This window comes from Panthera pardus, unplaced genomic scaffold (genome assembly GCF_024362965.1).
Source record: "Panthera pardus isolate Hobbes unplaced genomic scaffold, ASM2436296v1 HiC_scaffold_10, whole genome shotgun sequence".
Lineage (NCBI taxonomy): Eukaryota > Metazoa > Chordata > Mammalia > Carnivora > Felidae > Panthera > Panthera pardus.
Window position 1 is genome coordinate 59,766,964 of NW_026526655.1, and position 18,407 is coordinate 59,785,370.

General features: G+C 38.0%; 1 protein-coding gene and 1 long non-coding RNA gene across 9 annotated transcripts in view; one reads left to right on the forward strand and one right to left on the reverse strand.

The window, feature by feature from the left end:
• The window catches only part of MAP3K20 (mitogen-activated protein kinase kinase kinase 20), a 191,713-nt gene that overhangs the window by 50,226 nt on the left and 123,080 nt on the right, over positions 1-18,407 (reverse strand). For all 4 annotated transcript variants that reach the window (XM_053907642.1, XM_053907644.1, XM_053907640.1 and 1 more), the window contains exons 8-10: positions 16,850-16,936; positions 10,938-11,012; positions 6,101-6,207 (exon numbers count right to left, since the gene is read on the reverse strand). In XM_053907642.1, the coding sequence (XP_053763617.1) occupies positions 6,101-6,207; positions 10,938-11,012; positions 16,850-16,936 (269 nt within the window). The remainder of the gene's footprint in view (positions 1-6,100; positions 6,208-10,937; positions 11,013-16,849; positions 16,937-18,407) is intronic.
• Positions 1-18,407, forward strand: part of LOC109273140 (uncharacterized) — a 48,595-nt gene that overhangs the window by 16,964 nt on the left and 13,224 nt on the right. For all 5 annotated transcript variants that reach the window (XR_008423964.1, XR_008423968.1, XR_008423962.1 and 2 more), the window contains one exon: positions 9,510-9,759. This is a non-coding gene — a long non-coding RNA (uncharacterized LOC109273140). The remainder of the gene's footprint in view (positions 1-9,509; positions 9,760-18,407) is intronic.

An 18,407-nucleotide genomic window follows, 5' to 3' on the forward strand; every position in this document is an offset into this window, starting at 1 on the left:
CTTTCAGGATTATCACTATCATCAAGTCCACATTTTATCCCTGATGTTTCTGACAAAAAGATTATGCTCATTCATAAATAAGTGTGTGTTTCTTTTTCAAATGGAGATTTGAGGGAAAAAAATCAATGTGGGAAACCTTAGGTTAAACTTTTGTAACAAAGAAAGTGAAAGTGAGCCATCTTGGGGAACTGAAGGGGTCAGAGGGTGAGGAGAGGAGGCAGCAGAGAGGGGGGCACTCAGTGGCAGGTGGTGGGGGGAGCTGGGCTGCTGTCTGTGCAGTGCCTCCAGCAGGCCACACCACACCCCTGCCGGAGAGAATGATCGCATGGATACTCTGGTCAGGGGTAAGCGGCCAGCACGTTCAATTTCACTTGTAATTTAGGCAAGGGTTCATCTCAAGTTTCAGCTCTGGGAGCCAGCTGTGAGTTTGAGCCCTTCTGGAAAACAGACCAATGGTTAAGTAAGCTGGAAGCTGTGACACAGAAAAACAAACACTGAGTAAAATCTGCTTCCTCAACCCCGGCTCCTCAGGCTCAGAACTTCCCAACACTACTACTTGCCCCAGGCGCCCGCTTCTGCAGGGAGTGTGGGAAGTTATGTACCATGAGGGACGCAACGACCCCACTCCCCCATGTTGTTAATGGATTCTTTTGCATTGAGTGCATCTGTTGATGTATGTATATAACCTTCTTATTCTATAAACATAGGTGTTTTTAAAAGTTTAAATGTTTTAGTTGATGAAAATGATGGTTTTTCTCTTAACCCAAATCCAATTAAGGTTGACTTCCACTAGTATCAATTTTTCACATGCCAAAAATAGAGAGTGAAATGTAATTATCTTTTCAAGGTCAATTTGTAAAAATAGCTATATTATATATATGATGGTAAGTAAATAATATGAATACTAGTGTTATATATTAAAGGATTTGTGCTAATATCCAGATTGCAAAGATTACATTTCCTTATCTGTTTTTTGGTTTTATTGTTTTTAATGTGTTTATGTATTTTTGAGAGACAGAGTGCTAACAGGGCCAAAGCAGAGAGGGAGGAGAGAGACAGAATCCTAAGCAGGCTCCACACTGTTAGCACAGAGCCCCATTGGGGCTCAAACCCATGAACTGTGAGATCATGACCTGAGCTGAAATTCTCAGATGCCTAACCCACTGAGCCACCCAGGTGCCCCTGTTTTTTGTTTTTATTTTATTTTATTTTATTTTATTTTATTTTATTTTAATGTTTATTTTTGAGAGAGAGAGAGAGAGAGAGAGTGAGGAAGGGGCAGAGAGAGAGGGAGACACAGAATCCAAAGCAGGCTCCAGGCTCAGAGCTATCAGCACAGAGCCTGACATGGGGCTCGAATTCACAAACCTTGAGATCATGACCTGAGCTGAAGTCAGACGCTTAACCGACTGAGCCACCCAGATGCCCGTTTCTTGTTTTTAACAAGGTGTGCCACGGTGGGGGTATTCTAATCACGAGGGAGGAATACAATCAGCAAAGTATTCTGCCAAGAGACACAGATCTGAACATGCCTCACAGCGCCACACAGCTCACTCAGTGCCGATTACAAGGCAGTTATGTGGGGCAATGAAAATTGTAAACATGAGCAACAGGGTGACACATTTCCTGTTCTTAATGATCATGGCTGTTATTGCTAATTAATCAATAGTAGGAGAAACAAGCTGAAGATATGAACAAGGAGATATCTGACTGTAGATTTCTTTCCTATCATCTATTAGATCAAAAGAAAAAACATAGTTCACTTAAAAATTTTTTTTTAATGTTTAGAGAGACAGAGAGGGAGACACAGAATCTGAAGCAGGCTCCAGGCTCTGAGTTGTCCACACAGAGCCTGACGTGTGGCTCAAACCCACGAATTGCGAGATCATGACCTGCGCCAGAGTCATATGCTTAACTGACTGAGCCACCCAGGCACCCTGGAAAGAACATAGTTTATATGGTTTTAAATAACCTAGCTTTAAAAAGAATTTTAAGGGGCAACTGGATAGCTCATTCGGTTTAGTGTTCAGCTCCTGATATCGGCTCAGGTCATGATCTCACGGTTGAGAGATAGAGCCCCGCATCAGTCTCCATGCTGGGTGTACAGCCTGCCTAAGATTCTCTCTCTCCCTCTCTGCCCCTCCCCTAGTCTCTCTCTCTCTCAAAAAACAAAACTAAAAAATAAATACAAAATTTAGAATTGTAATAAAAATCACTTAATTTTCTAAAACAGAATGTTTCATCTGGTCTATGTGTAAGGAAGCTCTACCACAAAACAAGCATTTCCCAGAAACACAAGATTTCCTACACATGCTTCCAACAGTAGTCATGTGGTTTCAGACACAAGACAAAAGTCAGGAGAAGGAGGACAGTCTGAATGTGTTGCCCTTTGAAATATCCAGATGATGTGACAAAGCATTTGATTCTTTTTGGTATGTGGGACAGAGTGGGATGTTTTTGCCTTGATCATAACCTAGAACAATCACGCTCTCGTATTTCTCTTTGCTCAAAGGAATCAAGTGAACTCTGCATGGTCATGACCGGATGGTATGGCGCTGGCCACGGTACGGGAGCAGCGCTGCGCAGAGCGTGCACCACAGCAGGCCTGTGGGACCAGACCTGGTACTGGTGGGTTCTGGTACTGGCTCTTAGTGCAATCTTGGGCAGGTGACCTAACATGTCCATCCATCTCATTTTGCTCTGTGACAGAAGTCAGGATTGCCGTATGGATTAAAAAAGATAATCCAGATAAAGTACGAGCATCTGGTGAGAATATAATAAATGGCAGTTGTGTGTGTTGTTACTCTGATATTATTCCCTCTGGTTTTAACCAATTGCCACGTTCAGATAAAACAGCCCTGCTACTTCTTAGACTGGTTTAAGGGTTCAGGTAAAGAAACATATTCTCTCACCAGCTCTCAGGATCAACTGGTTTCTCAAAGAGAGCCAGGGAGGAAGCCAGCTAAGCAACTGCTTGCTTTTTACTAAAACACATTAATGTATTACCAATGTTATTTCCCTCATCTTTTCATCTTCAGACATTTAAAAAAATTTATTCAACCATCCAGGTTTGTAGAAAATAAAACCGTCCAAATAGAAAACACTCTTCCCAAATTTAATTATCCACTGGTGTCACTGACCTTTTGATACTTTTAGGTACACATACCATCTAAACATAAATGTTTATAGTACAAAAAATGCAATCATTCTAATCATACTGGACCCTAGCCTCTATTTGTAAGTCATTTATCAGATCTGTATTATCATAAATGGCTCCATCTATTCTGTATATGGAGATAGCATCAGTTGTTAAAACCATAAAAATCACAAAAAACCAAAAATCTATTGCACCTTATGCCCTTTCTAATTTACAATTCTAAATGACGCTGTGATAAGCGCATATCTGTACATTCTTGTATAGCCTTTCATTTCCTCAGGAATGGAGTGGTAGTGGTGGAGGCAGCCGATCTATACTGCCAGACTGTCCTCCAAAAAGGTAGTAGTTTCACCAGCAATGTATTAGAAAGTTTATTATGCTGGATATTTTCATAATGTAGATTTTTGCCAATCTGGCAAATGAATTATGTTCCTTATAGTTGCTTGATTGTACGTGAGGTTAAATATTTTCATATGTTTATTGGCCATTTGAGTTCTCCTTTTGTGAAATGCCTTTCATGTCCTTTAGAATGATATAATTAAAATGTTATTTTAAAGGCAGTAACTCTGTCTACCACCGTAGTCTTCCAAGTGTGATCTGGGGGCCCGTGGGAGCTTTTCAAAGGATCGAAGAGATTAAAGTGGTTTTCAGAACAACATTAAGACATGACGTGCCTTTTCTCATTCTCTCACAAGTGCACAGACCCTTCCAGAGGCTTCAGGATATGTGCCAGTGCCGCAGGCTGAGTGTGGAGACAGGATTTATTGTTACTTAAATGAATCAAGAGCTACATACTTAAATTTTTTCTCAGTTCTAATTCTGAATGTGGTAAATACTGACAGATCTAACTCACTGCAACTGAAGCTCTTTGTAGTCCTCAATAATTTTTCAGAGTGTAATGGAGTCTTGGGACCAAAAACTTCTGGAACTGCCAAGCTACTATCTAGGGGGAAAGAAGTTACGGCAGTGTGGCATTTGTCCTGGAAGTTTATGGTGGGCACTGCTTGTGCCAAAAGGAGGTTTTTACATTTTTCTATAGAAAATTTACCAACTGTCCCCCTATTTTCTGATGTTGGCATAGTTTTAGTATCATATCTCAAGGCTATTATAATACACTAATTTTAAAATCCCACTAGTCTTTTGGATAACAGATCAAACAGCATCCCCTCAGGAAATCCTTTTATTTCGTCAGACTAGATTTCATGGTTGCATACTCTCAGATGTCCAGTAATTCTCTGTCGTAATTCTTATCAAAGTAGTAATAATAAGTTGCTTGTGCATCTATAGTCAGTAGTTCAATGCTAGACCCCCTACTCCACATGCACTAGGGCTGTTCTGCTCATCACCATGGCACAACACAAGAGCGCCTTGCCTCAGCAGAGGTTCTGGAGTATGTGAATGAATGAATGTAAGAAACACACCTGTCAATAAATCAGCTTACGTTTTTATATTCTCTTGTATGATATCATAATGTCTTTTACTGTTGCTGCCACCATGGTGTTTCCTTCCCCAAATATTTATCGAGCAACTGCTGTGTTCAAGGCCCATTCTAGATGCTGTAGGTATAGTAATGAACAAAAGAGATTATCTGATCCTTTTACATTTCAGCCAGAGAGGTACAGATAAAACAGCAAACTACAGAATTACTTATTAATTCCAATAGCAGTAGAGGCTCTAAAGGAGATGCTCTCGGGGCACATAAAGTAGAACCTCATCTGATCTAGGGTCAGAAACACTTCCTTAAATACACGTTATTTCAGTTGCTATCTAAATGATGACTAGGAGCCAAGCTGGATGTGGGTGTCAAGGGTGGTATGCTGCCGAAAGGGACGAGTTTTATATAGAAGAAACTGCATTTGCAAGGACTCTGAACAAGGAAGAAGTATGCATCTACTGAGGGACTAAAAGCCAGAAATTAAGAGGCAGAACTATGCTCTTACGGTAAGGCTGCTGAGGTCAGAGTGCAAAGGGTCTCCTGAGTCTTGTGCAGCGTTGACCTTTATACTAGAGTAATCCCTTACGCGGATTTGAAACGAGTGATCTGATTAATTTGTGCTGGTCTCTTACTGTAGGAAACAAGTATTAACTTACATGTTTTGTTAATTATTTAAGTCCAGAACGAAACCCCCTCATACCTACATTCGAGCAGAGAGTATGACTTTTGTTTCCCTAAATAAAAACTGATTTAACTCACTGGCCTCAGATAGAGATTTCAAAAGAATAAAAACCAATAAGGTCACTGTAAAACAATCATACAGAAAGCCCAAGGAAACGTCTAAGAACAGGAGTGAACAACTCGATGTTTCCAAGGTGCATGCAGTATTCATTGGGCATCAGCAGGTGGCGTAAGGCGTCACGTTACCGCCAAGGCTATCAGGAGCAAAGATAAGTTACTTAAATCTCTGCTGAGTCAGGGAGGAATAATGTCAGCTCCCAAACATGCTATTTATATAACTGCAGCACGTGACCTGGCTCAACTGTCTCATCCTGGGCTTGCTCCTTCCACTCACACATTACAATTCTCTCATTATTAAGTTTGCTTTCCACTTGACAAAATTTAGTAGGATTCATAACATCAATAGTTTTCTTTTAAAAGTGTTTTTATAGTCTCCCTACCTCCTCCATCAACAGATCCAGTACTCTGCAAACTCCTAGGCAAATAATATTTTTATTTCTCACTGGACAGATGCCAAGCCTTCCTAATACAGAGTGTATGGTACAGAGAAATGTCTGGTAACTGTCTTCGGTCTCAGGAGATATGATTTTAATAGTCTTTCCAAATACTTAGACATATGCAATGGAGGACTTACTAGATCTCCAAAAAATTTTAACATAAAAAACAAAACTCTAGAGTGTCATCAAGTTCACTGGTTTTCTTCTTCAGTGGAGCTGGACCCGATCTTTTAAAGCCAGAGGCCATGACTTGGTGCAAGGCTTACCTACCTCCACTCTGCCTTGTTGTGCAGGAATGAGTTACACTGGTCAGGAAGGCTAGTATCATTTGACATGGACTCCAGAATTGAAATGATTTGCTTGAAAGATGGCCGTTTCTGAAAAAGAGAAAATAATAAACTTGTTGGGACTTAAGAAAGTAGGTCTTTAAGAGAAAATCCACAAGCAAAACAATAAGCTTGACATACCATAACAAAATAAAATAGCATGCCATGTCCTGACTTAGTTATTACAACTGTCTGACTACTCAGGTTTAAGGGAACCATATTCCTTATTTTTAATAAATTATAAGAATAGTCTTGCCATTTTTCTATCATGTGGCCTAAGGCTGGAATAATTACAGTTTTTCTCTAGGTACGGAAAGTACGAATTCTCTTTTGGGTAGGATTAAGGAGTCCTAAAAGGGAAAAGTTAAATCCTTTAAAAATCTTTGTGATACAGCAAGTTTAGTAAAAGTTAATGGTGGAGTCTGGGTGACAGGTCTACCAGTGTTCACCATAAAATTCAATCAACTTTTCTGTATGTTTGAACATTCTTACAATGTTGGGGGAGAATCTACTTACTCTGTTAGAACTACTAAAATTTCCCAACCACTGGCTGATAGAAAAAGCCCCCCACTTTAAAGTCATTATGACTTCATTGTCTGCAGTGTTGACTCCACATCATAACTAGTTTGGGAAGCGGGAAGCTCTAACGCACAGTTTACTAGGAATTGAAAAAGTGGTGGTTCGGCACATTTCTTTAGCGGTAACCACACTAGTCTGTTGCCTTAGACTCTAGCCAAGGCTGAGACAAAAGGTTAAAACAAAAATGGAGAAAGATAACAAAAGGATGATGCACATTCTGTCTTCATCATGCCTCATAATTATACCATTTCTGAGCAAATTACAGTTGCAGCAATTAAAACATGCATTTTAATTTAGGAGCACAAAAACAAGAAGGAACAACGTTGAGGTGGCTTGCTCTTAGGACTTGAGTGCTTCCTACCTTAAGAAAGACAATTTTTCCACTTCTCAGGAATATAAAACTGGGCCATTCATTCCGAATTCTGCCTTCATTGTATTCTTTTAAGGGCGTGTGTGCCTGTATGTGTGTGTGTAAGAAGAGGGCCTAAGTAGCTAAGTGTCGCTGATACACAGTAAGCCTTGTAATAAGCAAAGAAGAAAATGCCTTAAGTAGGAAATTTGAAAAATACAGTCTTAACTTTATTCCTATTTTCATTTCTCCTACCATGTGTCAGGCTGTAAAAGGAAAAATGTTTTAATTGTTTGCACAGGAACTAATTATATAATACAGGATTTTCATTTTGCATGGAAAAGCAGTGAGAGGCTAAGAATATTTTTCCCTACATTTAATCATTCTTGAAATAAAGTAAAACTCTTTTGTAATTAGGTGACAAGTATCCCTAGAAAAATTTTAATTTTATAGGTAGAATACACAATTAGATGGAAATTATCAAAGTGAACATTTGAAAAACAACAACAATATAGAATTTTGTGGTGATGATGGTTTATAGATATTCTGATTGCAGAATACAGTATTTGGCCCAGGCCTACGTTCCCTTTAGTATTCACATAGGTTTTGCTTACATTAAAAAAATTACACCTAGGGCCATTTATTAAGCATTTATATACATTATTTATTATCTCCATTTTGTAGATAAGGAAAATCTCAGAAAAATATGGATTGCCCAGTGTCACACGAGAGTAAGATATTCCTATCAAACTCCGGGCTTTATTCTTTTCTTATTTAGAAATGCCAGTTTAGAACTGGAAACTACCTACCTTTACTTCTTTTTTTCTTTGATAAACTACTTTGAGCACCTGGTGTGAGCCATTGGCCCATGACTTGACATTTACCTAATAGCTTTCTCTTGTATTCTCTTTCGCCTCCTCATTGCAAAAGAACATTTTTCTACAGGTGAGCTGAATATTTTTTTTATCTATGTCTTTAAAGCATAAAGGCTGGGAAGAAAAGGAAAGGTTTGTAACCAGTCATGGCTCTATATATGTGCACAGGAGTGGCATCAACTTCTGGCTGAATTGCTACAGACTTCTAGCCAGAAAACTAAAATGTGCCTTGGTCTGGCTACTTGAGTTAACACATTGGGCACCCACTTACTAAATGTGTGGAAGGTGCCAAAGGTAGCACTGTGCCCTCAAAGAGACAGCAGTCCATTTAGACAGAAAAGAGATTTTAAAAAATACAACAGCAAAAGGTAAGGGCTTAGCCCAGATTGTGGTTTAGGAACAGGAGTACCAAGTATGGGCTGCAGTAAACAGAACAGTCAGGGAGGGCTTGATGTTGAAGTAATCAAAGGAAGAAAGAAAACAGGAGGGCACGCCCAGGGAAGGGATGTATGGAAGGTATGGCTGGAGATCAACCATGAGAGCTGGAAGCATGGGCCGCCGCTGGATGTACAATGAAATACAGAAGGAATGTATTAGTTGTATCAGAATAAAATGCCTTGAATGTAGGAAATAAAAATCAGTCTTAAACTTTATACTTCACCTGGCTAGAATACAAGACTCCTCTCGCGCTAAAGAAGGGTAAGCTGGCTACATGTTAAAGACATGCCAACTTGATGGCTTCACGGGGCCTGATGTCCTTCCTGTGTTAGGTGTTTACACTACCATTTCATTAATGCACCAAAATGTATATTCTTAGAATTTTAATTACTGAAGTACGGAGCTTCCGATTAAGAAATTCAAAACCTGCTTTGCATACTGAGATATAATTGCAGTTATAGAGATTTAGTTGTGTTAATCGAATTCAATGCAAATAATTTTAGGTAAAATTTTTATTTAAGTATCAGAAAAATACCACCAAAATGACTATATATGCCACAATGGACATGTAACTGGTACAGTATGGAAAAGGTGGTATGATAGCATTAAAAATATATATATGTTCTAGAGCAAACTTGCAAATAGCTGCTTACATTTTCTACTGGATTAGCTGCAAAGTGCAGGCATTTCTCTTAGTGCTTCAAAACCCCATATTCTGCGAACAGAGGCGGGGCAGACCATTCCAAACCTATACAGCTTTGTCACTGAATACTAATAAAAACAATCATAGTAAATAAAAATACTAACAGAATTTTTAAAATGTTAAATTCTTTTTTTTTTATTAATTTTTTTTTTTGGTTTTACATTTTTTATTTTTGAGAGACAGAGAGAGCACAAGTGGGGAGGGGCAGAGAGAGAAGGAGACAGAATCCGAAGCAGGCTCCAGGCTCTAAGCTGTCAGCACAGAGCCTGACACGGGGCTCAAACTCACGAACCGTGAGATCATGACCTGAGCCGAAGCTGGACACTCAACCAACTGAGCCACTCAGGTGCCCCTAAATTCGTTAATAAAAAACATTACGAAGTCAATAAAAGATTCTCCTTTCAAAAAGGGTGAAGATAGTCTGATGAACAGGAGTGAAAGCGAAGATTGAGGTTGCTGGTTACCAGGGCCAAGGGGACATGTACAAGTCAGGGAAGACCCAACCACAAACTCCTCCAAGACAAAGCACGGCCACCCAGCCACGAGGGAGCACGTGGGCGGAGGCGCCTCACAGATCTGTGTCCCCTGCTGCTCTGCAAACTGTACTTGGTGTTGAGCTGTTCTCACTTGATGGTGTGGGACGACGTGCTAGGTAACAGGTATGACTCAGCATGAATTCTGTGTTACACGAACATGTTTCTCAGACTTACCGGTGGTTTATGCATTATTCCCGCTAGAGAAACACATGCTATAGAACAGACTGTGTTACCATCATGCATTCTTCCTGGGCCAGATTGGAACGGAGTTTAAATTAAGGAAGAAATTCCATTCTTAAGTCTTAGATCTGTTTAAAAAAGTCAGTTCGCAATAGATTTCAGTGACAGTGTGGACAAATTCAAACTATAAGATTAGTTCCTTTCTTGAGTCTTTCTCTTCTGTGACGTTGTTTTACTTTCTAACTTTTTAATATGAAAAATTACAAACATATACAAACGCAGAACAACGTAACAAGCCTCCATATACCTATCACGTGGCTTCAAAAATTATCATGGCCAATCTTGTTTAATCTACACCACCATCTATTTCCTTTCACTTTATTTTGAAGCAACTCCAAGACTCGCCTATCATTTTATCTATAAATATTTCCGTATGTATGTGAGAGTCTTTTAAAATGATCTTTGCAGGGAAAGGAAATGGGCCTTCATGCTCAAATGTGATAACCACATGAAAGTCTACATTCTGGAATGTCTCCAACTCTATTGTGATAGCTTAAAAAACATCACGAATCTAGTTTCTCTAGAAGTGCTACTTTTGCCTGGTCTTTGGTTCAGACTGCTTGGGTTCCTTCTCCAGTCTCACCATGTACTAACCTGTGGCCTTGAGCATTACTTACCTTCTGTGTGCCTTGACCCTTCATCTGTAAAATGAGTGTCATAACACAACCTATTTCATAGAGGTATTCTAAGGAACAAATGAGCAAATGTGCATAAAGTGCTTGGAGCAGTGCCTGGCATATAATGAGCACTGTGTGCTAGCCATTTTTATAACATGAAAGTGCAATACTTATTATTAGAGATTAAAAACAAAGGAATGCAATTCTTTCCATTGAGTCAAGAGTGCCAGAATGCTGTAAGAAAGCCAGTAATGAGTTTCTAAGGATCAAGATGAACAAATATCAACAGAAAGCCTTTACAGTCCATCCGGGACTCACAGAAGCAGCAATGCAGCTTGCTTTGTAATGAATCTTATTACTCCAAGTTTTAGAAACTCAAAACCAAGAAAACATGTGAAATTTCAGAATTCTGAACAACAACCAAAAGAATATTTATTTATATACCTTGGCATCAGCTTCCCAACACTGACGTAACAGCTCAGCAAAACTTCTGGGGCAACTGCTTGGAATGGTTAATCTCTACCACAGAGAAAGGAAAAACAACACAAGGATTGACTCATTAAGGTAAGCAAATACTGAAAGGTCATACAAGTTAATTTAAGAGCATAAATAAGTCATTAACTTTAAAACTTCCATTGATTGACACATGGCAAGTAAGAATTTATGTTTAGATTCATAATATCTAATCTCTAAAGACACTGATGCTACTTTTCTTCCAAAACGGTATCCAAGTGGATGGAGAAGTTGGATTCAGCACCACAAATCCAAAAACACCTAGACACAAGTCTAAAAGAAACTACAGTAGGACAGGGGCAAGGAGGAACAGAAATACACACTGTAAAGCCACAAACCTATCACCATTCTTTCATAGACAACTACGAAATCTGCAGACAGGTCGGGCAGCCAGGCAACCAGCTTGGCTCTGGCAGGAGGTGTACAACTCTGAAAGCATCTTCTGCAGAGACCGTCAAAGAGAGAATTTTAAAGAAGTGTGCCTTTTCTCATCAGCAAAGAGGATATTCTGTTTTTTCTTTTTTTTTTTTTAATGTTTATTTATTTTTGAGACAGAGAGAGACACAGCATGAACGGGGGAGGGTCAGAGAGAGGGAGACACAGAATCTGAAACAGGCTCCAGGCTCTGAGCTGTCAGCACAGAGCCCGACGCGGGGCTCGAACTCACGGACCGCGAGATCATGACCTGAGCTGAAGTTGGACGCTCAACCAACTGAGCCACCCAGGCACCCCCAAAGAGGATATTCTGAATGTATGATCCCTTACGGGTAAACCGCAGGGACTGGACACAACAGAGATTATATAATGTGAGGATCAGTCCCGTTCCAACATTTTATACAAGTGGTTCTCTAGAACTTGCGATGTCCCTGGAGGCTCTCTAGAGATCTGCAGAGGCATTTTTTGTTTGTTTTAAAGACAGGAGGGCTGCACCTGGCATGGGTCAAGAGTACTAGACATCCTTCACTGTGTTGTAAATCCCTGATTAAGTACTCCCTCATACTCCACTAACCTCCAGATGCCCCGGGTACAAACAACAGGGTTTATCATTTTCTGACCTCAGACTCTCTTGGATTTATAAACACATTTTTTGAGCAGTTTTAAAATACAATGAATTAAGAATGCAACTACTAAATAAGATAAATCAAGGGCAGATTGATCTTTGCAGTACTCATAACCCTACCGAGATGTTTGGAAAACATCACCTGCAACAGCATTGCTCATGCTGCTGGAATCACTGATACAATTCAGCTCGACTCTGCATGTGTAGATGTTGAATCCTATTTACCCGCAGGGACAAGCATCTAAAATTGTTCCACACTCTCCTCTCTTGTGGCCATGCCTGTGCATTTATACATTGCAATACCTTTTTCATTGATTTCTTCTTTATTACAGTTAGAGCATTATGTTAACTTTAAAATATAATGTGTATAATGGGTAGGTTGCACTACCTCTGAATTTCATTTTAGGGAAGTAGAGGGACCATTAACAGGGTTGTTATCAAAAGAGCGCTGGGTGTGAGTTGAGAACTGCCGCACTAAGAAGTACTGAGATTTATTCCACAGTATTGTTTACTGAAGAAGTTTTGTAAATAAAAAGCTTAAACTGAATTTATTTGGAATTGGGGAAGGTTGTGTATAAAACTAGAAAAAGAGTTGTTCTGGCAGGAAAACAGATGATCTATATTTAGAATTACAGATAACCTTAAAATCAAAATAAACCAAAATAAAACCTTATAACCAAGTTTTAAACAAAACAACCCTCTCCAAGTTAAAGGTATGCTAAACATCTTTTTAATTGATTACATAGAACAGAGGAGATGTAGTAACCTGCACTCTTATTTTACTGTAATATATGGTAAACCGTACTCCTATTTTACTGGAAACCTTTTGATGAAGATCAAAAGGAAAATCGGGTGTTTACTTAAAAACACACACACACACATACACACACATACATATGATGGCTGGTTGGGAGTAGCAACTAAGAAAAACGAAGTGATTGCAACTATTCCGCTGAATCCACTCCATGGCAAAAAAATTTCTCATAAAAGGTAACATTTTCAATATAACTTTCTCACATTTTTTCTAAGAACTGAAATGTGACCTGGATGAATATGGATGTTAATTTTCTGTCATCTTTTCTCACTGAAAAACTTTTTAGCTACTGAATCTTGAGACATTATGAAATAAGATATAATTATTTTAAGTTATCTGATATGGTCAAATATCAATTAAATCTAAACTCACACGCTAATGTAAGGGATTATTTTGGTGCATCAAAAAGTACTTTAAAAAATAAAAATATAAAGTACTTTAAAAGGGAATCCAAAGCATTTAAGTCCTGATTACCTAATTGTGGATATTCCTACTGCATTAAAACATCCTGAAATGGCCAGAATATTAGCAGTAGATTTGCAACACTTCAAAACGGCAAGATTTTAAAAGTTTCAAATTTAAATTAAAATATTTCCCAAACACTAAGTTATGCCTGACATTTTTTAAAGGTCATACTCCTTTTTGCACCATTTTCTACATAAGATGCAAAAAATTACTCTTAATAATTTATCTTTTTCTAAAGTATAGTCAACAATGGATTAAGCTTTTTGAGGATTTCTATTAAGAATAGTAGCTTTGCTACTAAGAACAAAACACATTTTATAAGAATCTAAGTACTTGTAAAGATAGAAATTATCCTGCTAGAATATTCTGAATGACCACTAATTGAGTTTTATGGAAATAACAAAGGCAAACATACATGTCTGGAAGAATTATGAAATTTACTAGCAATACCCTCCTACTTTCAGGACTTCTGTAAGGATTCACTATTTGCTTTAACAGTGCTTTATGTATCTAGTTTTAATAGGATTTAGTATCTAGTTTTAATAGGATTTAATATTAGGAAAAATTGTTTGAAGGCCTTATTTCATTATTAAGCACTTAGAAGCAAAGACCTTCAGATATTTTTAGAAAGTATTGATCTTCCTACAGATCCAAAAAGCAGTCCTAAAATGGTGAAACTAAATAAGGTCTAGAGTCTAGTTGAGAGTAATGTATCAATGTCAACTTTTTGGTTTTGGTATTGGCCTACACCTGTATCTCACCAGTGGTAGAAGCTGGGTGAAGGATACACAGAATCCCTTCTAATATTTTTGCAACTTACTGTGAGTCTATGATTATTTCAAAATAAAAGTTAAAAAGAAAAGACAATTCTAATATTTGAATATAGGTGCATTCTAGCATGAGTAGCTTACATTTAAAGTGTCTCGCTAAGTTTAAACACATCATTCTTTACTTAAATGAGGCCTGTTTCAAAAAAAAAATACAGCTTGCTCTTTTCAACTCAAGAACCCAAGATATTCCAAAGTAAAAATAAGTGAATTAAAATAATTAGAAGTTGAAAGGATTTTGGAAATTACATTTAAATCAAAGTCTCGATTTTATTATGAAATTAAATAAATCCTTGGCAAATTTTTTTCAAGCTTTAAGTCAAGTCCCAGGTAGTTAACATACAGTGTACTATTAGTTTCAGGTATAGGATTTAGTGATTCAACACTTAACGTAATAACACCTGGAGCTCATCACAACAAGCGCCCTCCTTAATACCCATCACCCGTGTAACCCATCCCCTCCTCCAGCAACCCTCTGTTTGTTCTCTACAAACTGCCAGTTGAGACTTGGCAATTATTTTAATGTTATGTCAGTAGAATTTGTTTTGCTAATAAGTGTCTATGTTTATGAGATGAAATGAAGACTCCTTCACGAATGATGACAATGGAATTTACAGCTAAACTTCCATATTTTTGACAAATAAATACGTAGAATGAGAGTAGAGAGAAAAATATCCTCATAATACCCAAACTTCCTCAAGTTCAGTGGAAAGTTGGGAAAACTTGTGTCACCGTGGGGGGGTCTTTCAATTTGCTATTCTATGTCCAGAATGGGAGGGATCTGAGTAGTCTCCGTCAGTTATTAGCTGGCCATCATGTACACCATGGATAAAACAGTACAACCTACTCTAGGGAATCCTTCAGGAAAAGGGGGGAGATAGCCTCTTTCGTGTACATGGTGGGGAGGTTCTGAAGATTATGGGTGATTCCCAGCCCTCAAGCCTGCTATCCAAAGGCAGTTTCTAAATTCATTTTTCTCAACAGCTTTAATAATCCTTGAGAGATACTCCAATGTTTTGAAAGTGCTTCAGATTCACACCTCTTCTGCCATCCTTTAGATGAAGTACTATTTTTAAATATTAATTCGTTTTTCTTAGACATATTTGGAGGGCCCAGTTGGCTTTTAAAAAACTTTCTTCTAGTTTATCTTGGAACAACATAGAGGGAAACAAATTACATGGAGTGTTCTGCTCCAAAGTCAACATTGGGTCAATAATTTTCTTCCCTCTCATTTGTAACCCCAGAACCAAACATCTAATCACCTCACTGGCAAAAGAAACTGAACAGAAACAAGTGGGTTCTCCTATCATGAAAATATCAGTTATTCTATGTACCAGGTCTGATTTAATAGCACACCAGGAATAACCATGACATTTAATTAAAACAGAACAGCTCCTGTGAAACACTGAGCAAGACACGTTCTTGAATATAACTCCTTTTCCTTTTTCTTAAATTGGCAGCTCTCTCCCATCAAGTTCAGCTATCATGAACATTTCATCCGTTCTCAATAGCTCAGGAGGACAAATTAATAAGGTAGCTGGATTATGTGATCTAAACTACGGAAACATGGTTTCTCTTAGTCAATAGCAGCTTTTTAGTTAATCTAGTCTGTTCCTGCACTCACATGGGGAGCAAATCAATCCAATTCTTTTAAAGCATGAAAAAAGGAGTATCTCTATACAGTCAACCTTTTTGCAAATTATTTTATGCTAAGGTTACACTCTTACCTTCTGTGGAGGGCACAGATAAGGTCTGGAAATGAAGGTTTGTGAAATAAGGTTGTTTTGCATTGCAAAGACAACTGCATGCTTCCATTACTTGATCTAAGTTCTCCTAGTACCTTGATATTGGATGCTTCATCCTTATGCTGAGGATTTCCATGCCTGTGCATTTCAGTCACAATTTTAAACCTTTCAAAATGTAGTTGCTCTCTTTGATATGAATGTACCACGTTCTCTGATGTAGGCTCATAGGTCCAACTAACTGAAAGCCTCAATTTGTGGGAAGAAGAAAAGCGAGGCTGGGGACACAGCACAAACGGTGTTTACGCCACTGAAGTTCTTTTGAAATGGAAAGGCTCTGCATGAAGAAGGGAACAGTTATGCCACTGCCTCGCCAATTCCAGTGAGGAGCTCATCTTCAATGTAGTGTTCAACGTAGGTGGCAAAACTGTAATTTTTCCCTTTTTTGAAACTATTTTTTCTTCTTTTATTTTTGAAATTCTCATCTAAGCGACAGTTTCTTGTACTATAGTGACTCCTGCTGGGAGAGGTAAGTTGAAGTAGCTGAAGGTCTCTTACAGATATATCAACTCCCGGCCAGTAAAAAAGATGTCCTAAACGCAGGAGATGGAGTTAAACTGTTCCCCTACCTTGGACGCAATGGCTTCTTTCATCACTAAGAACAAACCCCTAGGTTTTACAATTGAGACTGAGAAACTAGTACAGTACTTGTACAATTTTTGATCTACAGCATCACGACGTGAAGCTGCAACAATTAGATGTAAAGGGTCCATTCATGAGGAATAACATCACTTTGACCCTTTGTGTTAGCTCCTACTGCTAATCTTTCCATAAGCGTGAACTTACTTTCAATTTGAAGAAGATGAAAAAGTCTTTTGCAAAACCCCAATACTGTTTTCTGATCTATGTACCTGAATGGAGAATCGTAGTCTTACCTCGTTTTTTTCCACTACAAGCCAAGCTACTTGTAATCCTTCCAAACCTTTAAAGGGGACCTCCCTTGTTAGCATCTCCCAGAGAACCTGGAACAAAAAGAAAATGGAATTTTTATTCTTGTACTTTATATTTTTGGTGTTTTACTGAAACTTTATCTAACATTTAACTGTATCCAATTACCAGACAAAAACCAACCCCACCTGTAGAAACTTGTGCAAAATGTATATATTCATATATATATATACATATATATATACACACACACACATTTTGTGTGTGTATATATATATATATACACATATATATATATATACACACACATATACATATAAACATATACATACATTTTTTGTTCATTTTTATAAAGAAAAAAAACTTAGAAATCAGAACATTTAGAGCCAGACTTAAAATTTTATGAAACCAATGGGCCTACATAATTTATCTTGTAAGTTATGAGAATTCTCACAGATTCCCACAAATTAGATTTTACATTTTGTTGGTCAAACTCTTTCCACCTTCAATTGCCGATAAATTTCTCCATAAGATAATAACTGGGAATTCAACTGTAGTTTTAAAGGTTCAGTAATGGTCTGATAAAAGAAAAATTGAGCTCTAAATCCGAATCACTGGCTAAACCCTTCACCCCATAATAGTAGGTACTTGCAAAAACTGTAACATTTAAATTTTGTGTTTTTGGAGAAAGCGCTCTCAAAGTAAGTCGGTCTAAGGTATTAATTTTCTTCCCCCTATAACATCATTTATTATATATTCTAAAATGTAATAAATACTTTATGTTCATAAGTATAGGCTGAGTGTGTGTGTGTGTGTGTGTGTGTGTGTGTGTGTGTATGTGAATTTATGTGTATGTTCATCTCTCCACAATCCTTGAGATCAGCATGACTAATAAATCTGCACTGGAATGCCCAAAGAAAGCAAACTGAAGCTGGGAATGCTGAAAACTGCCAATATTTTGGGTTTCATTTAAAATACTAAGTAATGGAGATTTTTATATTCAGGTGACTTTCTCTATACAAATGAGCATCAAAATCAGTCTATCAACATTTGGTGAAGTGCAAAAACAATTACAATTTTACCCGTAAATCACCATAACCACCACTATCACTTATTGAGTGATTATGTTCCAGATGCTCTGTTGAACCCTTTACACATGTTACCATGATTAATATCAACCCCATCGAACAGATATTATCCTCATTTTACAGATGAGGAAACTAAGGCCTAAGAAAGTTAAATTAAACTTGCCGAAAGACACTCTGCTATCAATTGGCACTTGCTGCCTTGCCCTAAAGGTCAAGCTCTTAACCTGACATAACTCTAGAGAAGAGAAGGCTGCAGTATGAGAGAGAATATGACAAACCATAGTGCAGGTGTGGAGCCATGGCAGAGGTGAGAAGCAAATGAATTAGGTTTTGATTTAGATTTCTCTTGTCCCAAAAACAAAACAAAAGCCATTTCTAAATAAGAATGTTGACTGAGGACATCTATTCAAGCAGGTCCTACAAACCTTTAACTCTATATCCACTGCTTCCTCAGCCA